The sequence below is a fragment of the Mastomys coucha genome, unplaced genomic scaffold (genome assembly GCF_008632895.1).
Source record: "Mastomys coucha isolate ucsf_1 unplaced genomic scaffold, UCSF_Mcou_1 pScaffold4, whole genome shotgun sequence".
NCBI classification, from domain to species: domain Eukaryota; kingdom Metazoa; phylum Chordata; class Mammalia; order Rodentia; family Muridae; genus Mastomys; species Mastomys coucha.
In genome coordinates this window covers 11,063,555-11,074,871 of record NW_022196910.1, presented here as the reverse complement: position 1 = coordinate 11,074,871, position 11,317 = coordinate 11,063,555, and the positions used below count along the sequence as shown (strand labels likewise).

General features: G+C 43.0%; 1 protein-coding gene across 1 annotated transcript in view; it reads right to left on the bottom strand.

The window, feature by feature from the left end:
* Positions 1–686: 686 nt before the first annotated feature.
* Positions 687–11,317, bottom strand: part of Bpifc (BPI fold containing family C) — a 61,714-nt gene continuing 51,083 nt past the window's right edge. Inside the window, exons 13-16 of the mRNA XM_031350081.1 lie at positions 6,664–6,706; positions 3,578–3,641; positions 2,435–2,511; positions 687–1,328 (exon numbers count right to left, since the gene is read on the bottom strand). Of these exons, the coding sequence (XP_031205941.1) occupies positions 1,206–1,328; positions 2,435–2,511; positions 3,578–3,641; positions 6,664–6,706 (307 nt within the window). The 3' untranslated portion in view covers positions 687–1,205. The remainder of the gene's footprint in view (positions 1,329–2,434; positions 2,512–3,577; positions 3,642–6,663; positions 6,707–11,317) is intronic.

Here is an 11,317-nt window from a genome sequence, read left to right as displayed (position 1 = left end):
TCCACCTATGCCATTACACCTTTGTGTGATACATTCCTCTGTTTTCACTTCGATGAAATGGGATCATAATTCTTTGTAGAGTGGCTCTGAAGGCCACAGAAATGAAACTGGAGTAGTAACCAGACCAGGGTGTCAAGAACTTACACAGTTCTCTTCGATCCCCCCCAGTGACCTAAGGAGTTAAGCAAAGGGTATGGTTTCTGTTCATTTTTACATATCCATCCTGGTTGTCCCACTCTCCGGTTCCCCTGTGCAGTCTCACCCTGCTAATTAATAACACTAACGTCAACTGTGAACTGCCTAGGTTTAGTAAGCTACACTGCCATTTCAACCAATCTTTTTTTTTTTTTTTTTGTTAAAAAGAATTATTTATTTTATGCATGTGAGTACACTGTAGCTGTCTTCAGACACACCAGAAGAGGGCATCAGGTCCCGTTACAGATGGTTTTGAGTCACCATGTGGTTGCTGGAATTGAACTCAGGACCTCTGGAAGAACAGTCAGTGCTCTTAACCACTGAGCCATCTCTCCAGCCCCCATTTCATCCAGTCTTTGAAAGGACATGGCCTCCAACTTAAACAAACGACAGAGGAAGAGCGTAGGAAAGATTTCAGAGGCTCTCAGCTCCCTTCTAATATTGGTGTTTGAAGAACTTCAGTCTTTGCCAAAGTCAAGAAACATTAAGCCTTTTCCACTTTCTGTCATATTTTATTAAAATAAATTCAGGACAGGAGCTTTCACACATAGATACTGACATTGATAGAAAACAATTTTAATTAAGCACAGGACAGTAATAGTAAACATAAAACACAAAGTTCAATGAAAGTAGTTCTCTAAAGAGCAGACATAATCCTACACACACACACACACACACACACACACACACACACACACATCCACCAATGCAAATACAGACAAGTTCATTACCCACCTGGTTAGATCCACATGTCTCACTCTTTCCCACAGATGATAAGCACAGGCACACAACGTGCTTACACATGCTCACATACATAGATCCCACTCCCACTCCCTTGTCCATGTTCACTTTAACTCCATTGGTCTCACTCTAGTTCTGTAAGGGCTCCAGAAAGAGACTGTTTGTACAAGGGCTTTAATATGCAGGATGCACAGCCTTCTTCTTCCAGGTTTATGGTTTCTGTGGGACTGAAGGCTGTTTACTTCCTGGGGTGGATTGTAAACAGGCCATCAGTGGGTTGGCTGCTCTCTCCATGGTCCATTTACCAAGTTCAGACCCCCCCAGCTGTGGAGATTTGACTGAGGCTTTGAGGATGTTTCATGTGCCAGGTCAGTAGAAATCAGAAGGAAACCCTGGGGGAATGCAGAATGAAGACAATTTTAAATTAAAGCCGTATCTGGGTTTGCATGAAGGGAGGAAAGTTTCTTTGTCAGGCCTTAAAGCATCAAGCCTTTCCAAATCCCTATTCGAGGGCCCCTGATGCAAGAAGTGGCCATTTTGGATTTCTATCCCTAGATATGACTTAGGTAGTGGGGAGTGAAGAAGAGGGAGTCAGGGACTCTGGAAGTCTGGAAATGTGTACCACCAGTATGCAGGCAGGAGATGCTTTCTGAAACATATTTCTACTTTCCAAAACTACAACAACAAATCACAGAGAAGAAGGGGCAACAGTGCCATGTAGTTAAGTAGAATCTCCCAGGAAGCCGCCTTCAATAGGGCGAATCCTGAGGATGGTCTTCAGGGGAAAGCCCTGAAGTTCATTTGGCTGAAAGTGTCGACAAACCAATCAAGTGCTTAGCTGTCATGGTTTCAATGCAAAATATTCCTCAGCCTCATGTGTTTAGAAACTTGGCCACCAGCACGTGACACTGCTTTGGAAAGCTGTGGAGCCTGGGAGGTGAATTCTTGCTAAAGGAAGTGGGTCAGTGGGGCATGCCTTCAGGTTTTATGGCTTGGTCTATTTCCTGTATGCTGTTTCCTGACATCGAGGAAATTGAACCAGGTATCTGATGCCACACCTTTCCTGCTGTGGTGGATTGTATCCCTTTGAGCTATAAGGCAAACCAAACCAAAACAACAACAACAACAACAACAAACCAACAAAATGACAATAACAAAAACACTTTCCTAAGTTCTAAGTTGTATTCTGTCAGGCTTTTAGTCACTGCAACAAGAGGAATGACTAATATACCACTCATTTTCCTTTCTACCCAAGACACTACACTTCTTTGGGTCTACTTTCTTCATTCATAAAATGAGATTCACAATCTCAGTGTTATAGCTTGTCCAGGGGAATCTAGTGTGGAACCAGTATAAATGTGGCATACATACATCCACTCATGCACACACAGACATATATAAAATAAGATAAATAAGTCTTTAAAAATAAGTAATAAACAAAACAGGAAGTTTGCTCTATTATGGAAATAAAACGTGAAGGAGAGATTCGGAATCTTACCTCAAGAACTTGGATATCCGAGTTGACAAATGAGATATTGTAGGGGTTGGGAAGAGGAAATCCTTGCTGCAGTTTTGCTACAATGTAGGAAAAAAGATGTGAGGTAATTAATTGGGCAAGGGCACAGACTTTTTGGCAGACGTTTTAGAAAGTGATGAATGAGAAGCTTTTTTTATACGTTAATCTTATCATTGTTTCTGGTCTTGTTTTACTTCACACTGATATGTCCCTAGCACTTTGTTGGACAAATTAGTAATTAATTTACATTCAATTAAAAAGTACCTGTAATTATGAATATTTGGATATTGGAGTAAAACAAAACACTTTCCATTTTCTCTTATTTAAGTACTAACCATGCCTGACTATGCATTTCATTTTCTACATATTCATAAAAGATATATATATATGCATTATATATATGCACACAAATGTATATATAATGTGTGTTTGCACATGCATGTGTGTGGAGGCCAGAGAACAACCTCAGTATCATGTTTTACTTTCTATCCCTGTGATGGTTTAAATATGCTTGGCCCAGGGAGTGTCACTATTAGGAAGTGTAGCCTTGTTGGAGAATGTGTGTCACTGTAAGGGTGGGCTTTGAGACCGTCCTCCTAGCTGTCTATTAGACAATCTCTCCTGGCTACAGTCTTTTCAAGATGGAGAACTCACAACTCCTCTAGCACCATGCCTGCCTGGATGACGCCATGCTTCCCACTGCCATGATAATAAATGACTGAACCTCTGAACCTGTAAGCCAGTCCCAATAAAATATCCTTTATATAAGAGTTGCCTTGGTCATGGTGTCTCTTCACAACAAAGAAAACCCTAACTAAGACAGATAATAATATCATTTCTAGTTGACTTGGAGGAGACAGAAGTTTCATCTTTTTAACTCAAGCCAAGTTAGTCTTTCTTGCTGAATTTGTAAATCTTGCTGTTAACAAGCATAAACCTGTTAGCTGGTTCCTTCAGCTCTTAATGCTGTACACTGCAAAGTTCTGGCTCTGACCTAGATTCACAATGGCAGGCATTAGGGTAAAGGTTCCAAACAAAACCCAAAGCATCTAAAATATAAAATAAAATAAAAACCCAAGCATAACCAATACCAGTATCTCATAATTTTTCTAAAGAAACCCTTACTATTGGCCAGTGGGAGGACTCCGAAGTGAAGAATGGAAGACAGGATATTCTCAAATCTCACAACCTAGAATGCAAAGCGGGACTATATCAGTACCAAGTCAAGGATCCCTGGGAACAGCAGACCTCGGGTGGGTACACAGCTGCATAGAAAGCCATGACCAGAGCTTCCCGGGAGGAACACAGTGCTCTCTGGAAAGCAGTGCCACCAGGTTCTTTCCTCCCCTCGGGGATAACACTTCTGGTTCCTTCTACACTGGTGATAGCGAACAGAAAGCCAGGATAGTAGCACACACAGTAGTTGACGTACAAACCAGGTAAAACTGTGGAGAGCTAAGAGGCTCCCCAGTTATCAGCCTCCCCCATGTTTACCGGGAACCCCAGCCACAGGCCTCCCTTTGCACTGCATCGGGAACCCTATGAACCTCCCTGAACCTAACAGCATAACTATGACAACCCCCCCCCTTTACCTTCAATAAACCACAGTATTTGGGTATTCTAGGCAGTGCTGTTTTCTGCAAAGATCCAGGTATTCAATGTGAATTAAAGCTGAAGAGGTAGCTCAGTGGAAAAGAGCACATGATGCTCTTGAAGGCACAGGTGCTCAGTTCTTACCACCCACAGCAGGGAACTCACAGCTGCCTGTTTGTAATTCCAGCTCCAGGGGGTCTGATACCCTCTTCTGGATTTTACGGACACAACATGCAAAATAAATCCTGAAGAAGTCAATGGGTCTAGATGAAGAAGTCAATGGGTCTAGATGAAGAAGTCAATGGGGTCTAGATGAACAGCGACTTACTTAGTGAATACTTTTTGATTTCTTTGCTGGGATAGGGCCTCACAATAACTCAGACTTACTTGGGAGTTCTTATGTAGCCTAGGTTGGCCCCTGAACTTGTGTTCTTATTGATTGAGCCTTTCCTAATGCTGAGATTGCAGGTGTTTGCCACCACACCTGGATCAGAAAAAAGTTTTTGGCCACCCTGAAGACAGTCTGTCTAGGCTTATCTCTTTTGTTTTATTTCTCCCCAGTTATTCTGAGATACTAGAAGAGTTATCCAATCTCCTGGTGTCTCTATTGCACCAACTAGAAGATGAAAATAATAATTGTAGGATGTCATCATCATCATCATCACCACCATCACCATCATTATTAGCAGCAGCATCTTAGAGGATGGTTGTCAGAACTAGACAAGTTAATACTATATAAATGCTAGCCACAAACCATTGCCATTGTTTTCTGAAACACCATGGTCAGCACGTTGTCATGTCAACATTAAACATTTCCCTAGGATTACAGATGTGCATCACCACATTCAACTTTGATACTCCTTTTTCAGACATCAGAAGCTTGCCTGAAAGGCATGTCTTAAATTCCAGCTTGTGGACTATATTGCTCCTGATATGTGATCTCAGGATTCTTCCTAACATAGAAAGACATCTATTTTGAACATGGCTAAAGTTGCTGACTTGACTAACATCCCCAGACCTGGTCCTGTCTTACTACCACCTTTCTCTTGGATGTGGTGACAATTAATTCAGACCCATGCACTACCTCATGAGAAGCTAAGTAATCTGTGTAAGGGCACACAGCCAGTAAATGCAACTTCACGCTTGCAGTCTGGCCTCAGATTTAATCTATGAAACTATTGTGCTTATTATTCTTTGACAGAAACGCACGATCAGTTATCATAAATGGAGAAGCAATGGCCATCTCTACTTACTACCTACTACCTGCAATGCTGCGATGTGCTGAGTGAATCTGGCTTCAGCAGATCCTCATCGCAGTCCTGAGTGATCCCCACCTCCACCCCTGCTCCAAATGCCTATTTTTTCTCTATTATTTTCACACATGATCTGTATATTGGTTCACTATTTGCACCCCCAACTCATTGCAAAAGCATACACATACTCCCACATATTCTAAAACATGTTTCCAATAGCTGGGATTTTTGTTGCTGTTGTTGCTGTTGATGCTGCACAGGCTGGCTGGCGTGCTCTGGAAAGCTTAGAAGCATCTCCAGCATTTGTCCCTGTATCACGCTTCTTCCTACTCCAGGTGATGATGATGGACAGAGGTCCCTGAAGGACTAAGTGAGCCCTAGTAGAGTATCACTGTGGAGAATGTTAATGCCACAAGGGTGACATGTGTCTTGAGCATTGCTGTGCTCAGTAAGAGATTCTAATGGAAAGAACGACATTAAGAATGAAAGTTCAGTGTGTGAGTGTGTGCTAGGCAGAGTGCTACCCAGGAAATCTGAGCCAGAAAGCCATGCACTTACACCTTCTGTGATAGCACCATTTGTGAACTTAGAAAGTCACAGACCTGGCTGGGTTTTTTGACATCTAAGACTATAGACACTCCAAGTTTGGGTCTGTAGGGATTTGAATGAGCAGTGTCTCCCACAGGCTCATGCATTTGAACATTTGGTCACCAGTGGGTGGCACTGTCTGGGGGAGGTTATGGAACCCTTTAAACCCTGCTGGAGCTGAAGTGTATCACTCTGCTTCCTGTGTGTTCTTGGAAATGTAATCAACTGCTTCATGTTCCTGCTACCAGACCAGGACCTGTCTGCCATTGTGAAACCATAAGCCAAAACAAATCTTCTCTTCTATGAGTTGCTTTTGGCCATGGTGTTTTATCACAGGAACAGAAAAATAGCCAATACAGGGTGTCTACTCCCAAGCAGGATGTGGGTTTAAAGCCTTTGAAGAATGAACTGAATTAGGAAATTCTGAAGCTTAAGTTTAACTCAAGAGGGACATTTTATCTAGGAAACAGAACCCCCATGAGAATGCCCGTTTTCTAGCACCACACACAGTCTTTACAGTTCTTTTCAAAGCCTTGTATTATGAGTAAAAGTATATTGCTAAGCTCAGGGGCTTAAATTATAAATAAATGAATAACATAAAGGCCCCATGTTCAATTCCCTGTGCTATAAAATCAATCAAACAAATGAACAATAAATTCCAAAGTTAAAACTTAGAATTGTGGAGAAATCATGGAAAGCAACATGCACAGGCTACAATACAACAGCGTTCCACTTCTCATGCCTTTTTCGGGGTGCCCTGAAAGCTTGCATTCTTACCTTAACATCTCGTTGGCTGTTCTCTGGCAAAGAGAGGCGGAATCTGAAAGGAAACAGGAGGAGCTTAAAGGAAGGTAGATTCATGGGGGTGGGTAGGACCAGGGTTCTATTCCCCACCACCCACATGTTGAGTCACAGACTTTTGTAACTCTAGTTCCAGGAGATCCAATGACCCTTCTGACCTCCACAGGAATCAGGCACACATTCTGGTACACGTACATGCAAAACATTCACACACATTAAATAAATCTGAAAAAAAATTAAAGAAAGGCAAATTTAAAAATAATAAGAAATGGTGGTATACACTTTTAATTCCAGCACTCCAGAGGCAAAGGCAGGCAGATCTCTAAGTTCAAGGACAGCCTGGTCTGTGGAATGAGTTCCAGGAAAGCCAGGGCTACACAGGGAAACTCTGCCTCAACAAACAAACAAACAGACAAAAAACCCAAAAAAGCAATAACAACAAAAAATAAGAAACAATACAACAAAAGAAAAGTAGATTTATTTTAATTTTTAATTTTTTTAAAAGATAAAAACAAATCACTACTAAACACTATGCACATAACCAGGCATGACAGTGAACACTTCTAAACCCAGCACTCAGGAGCCTGAATCAGGATTAGGAGTTCTGTGCCAACCTGGGCTACCTAGCAAGCGAGCTGTTACTACAAAAACAAACAAAAGATCCACAGTCAGACTTGGAGGTCATAGAGTCAACAGCACATCTTTCCCCTCTGTAATTTGCTGCTTAGGAAGCAGACCAGAACCAAGCAAAGGGCTTGGATCTGTCTTTGGGGTGACTCCCCCATCCCACCCCATTGCTCTGGCCTATATGTTAACAGTTAACAGTTGACAGTCTGAATGCAAAGCGCCATTGCACACTTTGAAGAACTTATGACTTTCCCTAGGTCTCTGTTTCCTCAACTGTGAACTAGGCGTGTGTATATGTGGTATGTGTGTGTGTGTATGTGTGTGTGTGTGTATGAAAACTGACCCAGATAATGCGCATAAAAGGTGCAGCATGGGTGCCTACTATATTCTTACTGTACTGTGCAAATGGAACTCATTGCCACGGTGAGCAGAGATGCCAAAGGCCAGCACATAACTTTCTTGTTATTCCCTGTCAAATAGCAAAATGGCAGATGGTCTCTCTTCCAGTTCTCCTAAAGGCTCTTCCCAAGGTACAGGTTTCACATTTTTATCCACTAGTGAGGGTAATATGAAGAACTTGTAATAAGTGGGGGAGACCCCCTTCATTTTGCAGGTTAGAAAACTGCAGTCAAAAATGAATAAATGGTAAATGTAGGATAAGAACCCAGGACCCACCTCCCCACCTTGAGACAAGATCTTTTTATGTAGGCGAGGCTGGTTCTGAACTCCTGGGCCTTCCGAGTGCCGGGATTACAGCCCTGTGTGATACACCCGGCTAGATCCCAAGTTCTCCTGATGTCCATTCATTTCCCTCTTCCTTAACTTTCTGTGGCTCACTTTTGCCCAGGTCTGAGCCTCATTTCTATTTCAGCTTTCTCCTGAATCTGCTCTTTTCTACACTTGATCTTTCGTAGTCATCTTCTGTGCCACACCCGGGGTAAGCTGTGGTATGGATGTGTCTGATGAAGACACTCCCCTGACCAAGACTTTTAATGGCTTGTAGTAAAGTCCAAGCCACAGCACAGGAGACTTCTTTCTACCTTGGCTCCCAATTGCCTCTTCAGTATCAACTATAGATTCTTTTGCATCTTGAATTTTATCCTCATTAGCCTGGAACTATAAATTGTGATGTTGTTTTATTCATTAAACATCATTGAACTAAGGTTTAAAAAGGTATCGGCACCAAATGTATATCAAAAAAAATGCATACAGAAAAAATAATGCATATTCACCTAGAATAGCATTATGGCCACTGGTCACAGTAATTTAACTCTGCCCATAGTCAGATGCACTTTCTGTTGGTTGCATTTGGATAGATGTAATATACTTTAATCTCCAAACATTACCTGAGAGATATTTCCTTTCCTTACACATTTCATGATGTTTTGGATTCTCTGCTTCACTCAGGATCCTTTCTGTTTTAGGACTGGGCCCCTTTTCTTTCATTTTGATTGGCTAACCTTTGTTTTTTATAATTTATAATAATTATTATTGTTACTATTTATTATTAATTTGTGTGTGTGTGTGTGTGTGTGTGTGTGTGTGTGTGTTTGCACGCATGCATGCATGTTTGGAGGTTGGAAGTCAGCTTTTAGGGGCTGGTTCTCTCCTTCCACCATGAGTTCCAAGGATTGACCTCGGGTTGTCAGGCTTGCACCGCAAGCACCTTTACCCGCTAAACCGTATTGCCAGCCTGGTCAGGTATTTTGAATATCTTCTCTGCTACCTCTTCTGAGAATCTTCCTGTGACTGTAGTTAAAACACAGATTCTCATGGAGGCATCAGCTGATTATCAAGTACTACCATGTTAGTAGAAATTAGATTTGAGATAGCTTCCAAGTCACAAGCAACACTGCAAACCTTAAAGTGTGGCACAAGGCAGAGATGATGTTCCTGGCACTGATCTTGGAGGATCCCCAGGACATCTTAAAAGGCTCTGTTGAGGAGGTAGGTGCCTCCCCCTGAGCACAGGGTCAACATGTGGAAATCATGTTGGAACACATCTATAAGTCTCCTTTCTTTCTTCACCAGCCAATGCCATGTGCGACAGTCTCCGGAGCACCTGCCATGAGAGCTCACGCCTGGGAAGCGCATGAACTATACTCCCCTTTTCCCTAGGGCCACCTTAATTTCCTCTGGCACACTCACAGCTTCCTTTCCTAGGGAATTCCTGTCTCTAGGGACACTGTGGTAAGACAAAACCACTGTTTTGGCTCTGCAAAAGACAATCCCAACTCAGACCACTAGGTGGTGCCCGACTTCAGTCTTCTGACTATCTTCTATCGGCTCTTAGCTGCTACTTAGAGCAAACTTCTACTGCGGGGATGGGGGTGGGGGGGGAACGAGCGGAGCGCATAAAAGTGGTTGAGAAGGAATCGAGATCAAAGGGCCCTTCCTTGAAGACAAATACTATTCTCTCTTGGGCTTTTTAGGCGTGAGGCACAATGACAGAGCCCACTGTGGCACAGGGTTCCATCCCTAAGAACACACACACACACACACACACACACACACACACACACACACACTTACGCCTGCAGGTGTACAGAGAATATAGCCCACTTAAAAAGTTTTAGAGAAAATATATTACCTGTGTTGGAAACGAGAGTAAAACTGCAAACTCTTAAGTATAATAAAAGGCCATTCTCCACCTGGGTCAATATGGTTAAATCAGTATAACAAAAGCCAAAGCCGGGCAGTGGTGGTGCACACCTATAATCCCAGCACTTGGGAGGCAGAGGCAGAGGCAGGCGGATTTCTGAGTTTACTACAGAGTGAGTTCCAGGACAGCCATGGCTACACAGAGAAACCCTGTCTCAAAAAACTAAAACATAAAAAAACAGAAACAAACAAACAAACAAAAAAACAAAAGCCAAGAGGCAAGGTCCTAACAAGGTCACTCCTCCAACCGAGTCCCAGGGGAGACAAGGAAAATCAGTCCTACCATTCAATGCCCTATGTCCTCCTGTTCCTGTTTCAGTCTGTGACCTTGAACTTCTTGAAGGGTGAGATCTAGTCTTAGTGATTGCATCTTGGTGTTGAGTACATACCCAAGCGTTTCTCAGCACTAAGCACGGCTTTACTGGCCCATTCAGAAGATGTTTCTTGAGCACCTAACATGTTCAGGGGAGGTGCTAGAGATGACTGTGGGCACAATCGGACCCAGCTAGAGTTCTCAGGGAGCCCACAGCCTGATGGGAAGTTGGGAGCCTTATTAACAAATCCCAACAATTAAAGTTTAACTACAAATTGAGATAAATGCTCTGAAGGGAAGAAACGAATCAAGCCACATGATAGAGGCACTCGACCGGGCTTGGTACCTGCGGGAAAGTTCCCAAAGACAGACTTCTTGAGCTGAAACAGGATGGACAGAGTTTAAAAGGAAAACTGGAAGGAAGAGGGAAGGAGGGAAGAGGTCATTGGAGGGAACAGAGCCCCAGAGAGGATGTAGTGAGGCTGCCCACACTAGGTGATCTCACAGTGTGGAATTGGATCTTCGCTCTAGAAGGTTTTGAGGATGCAATATGATGGAGAGAGATGACTGACAGGCCAAGAGCTTCCTAGGTGCTCACTGAATGCTCAGCCACGAGCTAGGTGCGTGAAGAGTTTAAGTTCCTAGAGGATGATACAAAGTAGCCTAGAGGCAAGTAAGTGGTTCTTTTGAGGATTTGCTCATGAATTCTTACACTGTGTGAATAGGGGAACGAGTCAGTGTGGGCTAGAAGATAGTACAGATGGGTTTGTATGGTGGAGAAAGACAGCCTTGGGCCAAAACAAGTTGTCTTTTGAGGAAAGCACTCCATGTGCAACTCTAGAATGACACTTTGCACCTACTAATCACTTGTTCCTCCCCCAGACTAGGTAGGGGTCATTGTCCTTCTCTCTGTTCTCTGGGCCAAGAAGAGTACAAGGCACAAAATAGGTGTTCAAATAATACTTACTGAATGGATGCCCTTGTGTGCATGCACACACAGACGCATAGACACTCACGGGGGGGGGGGGG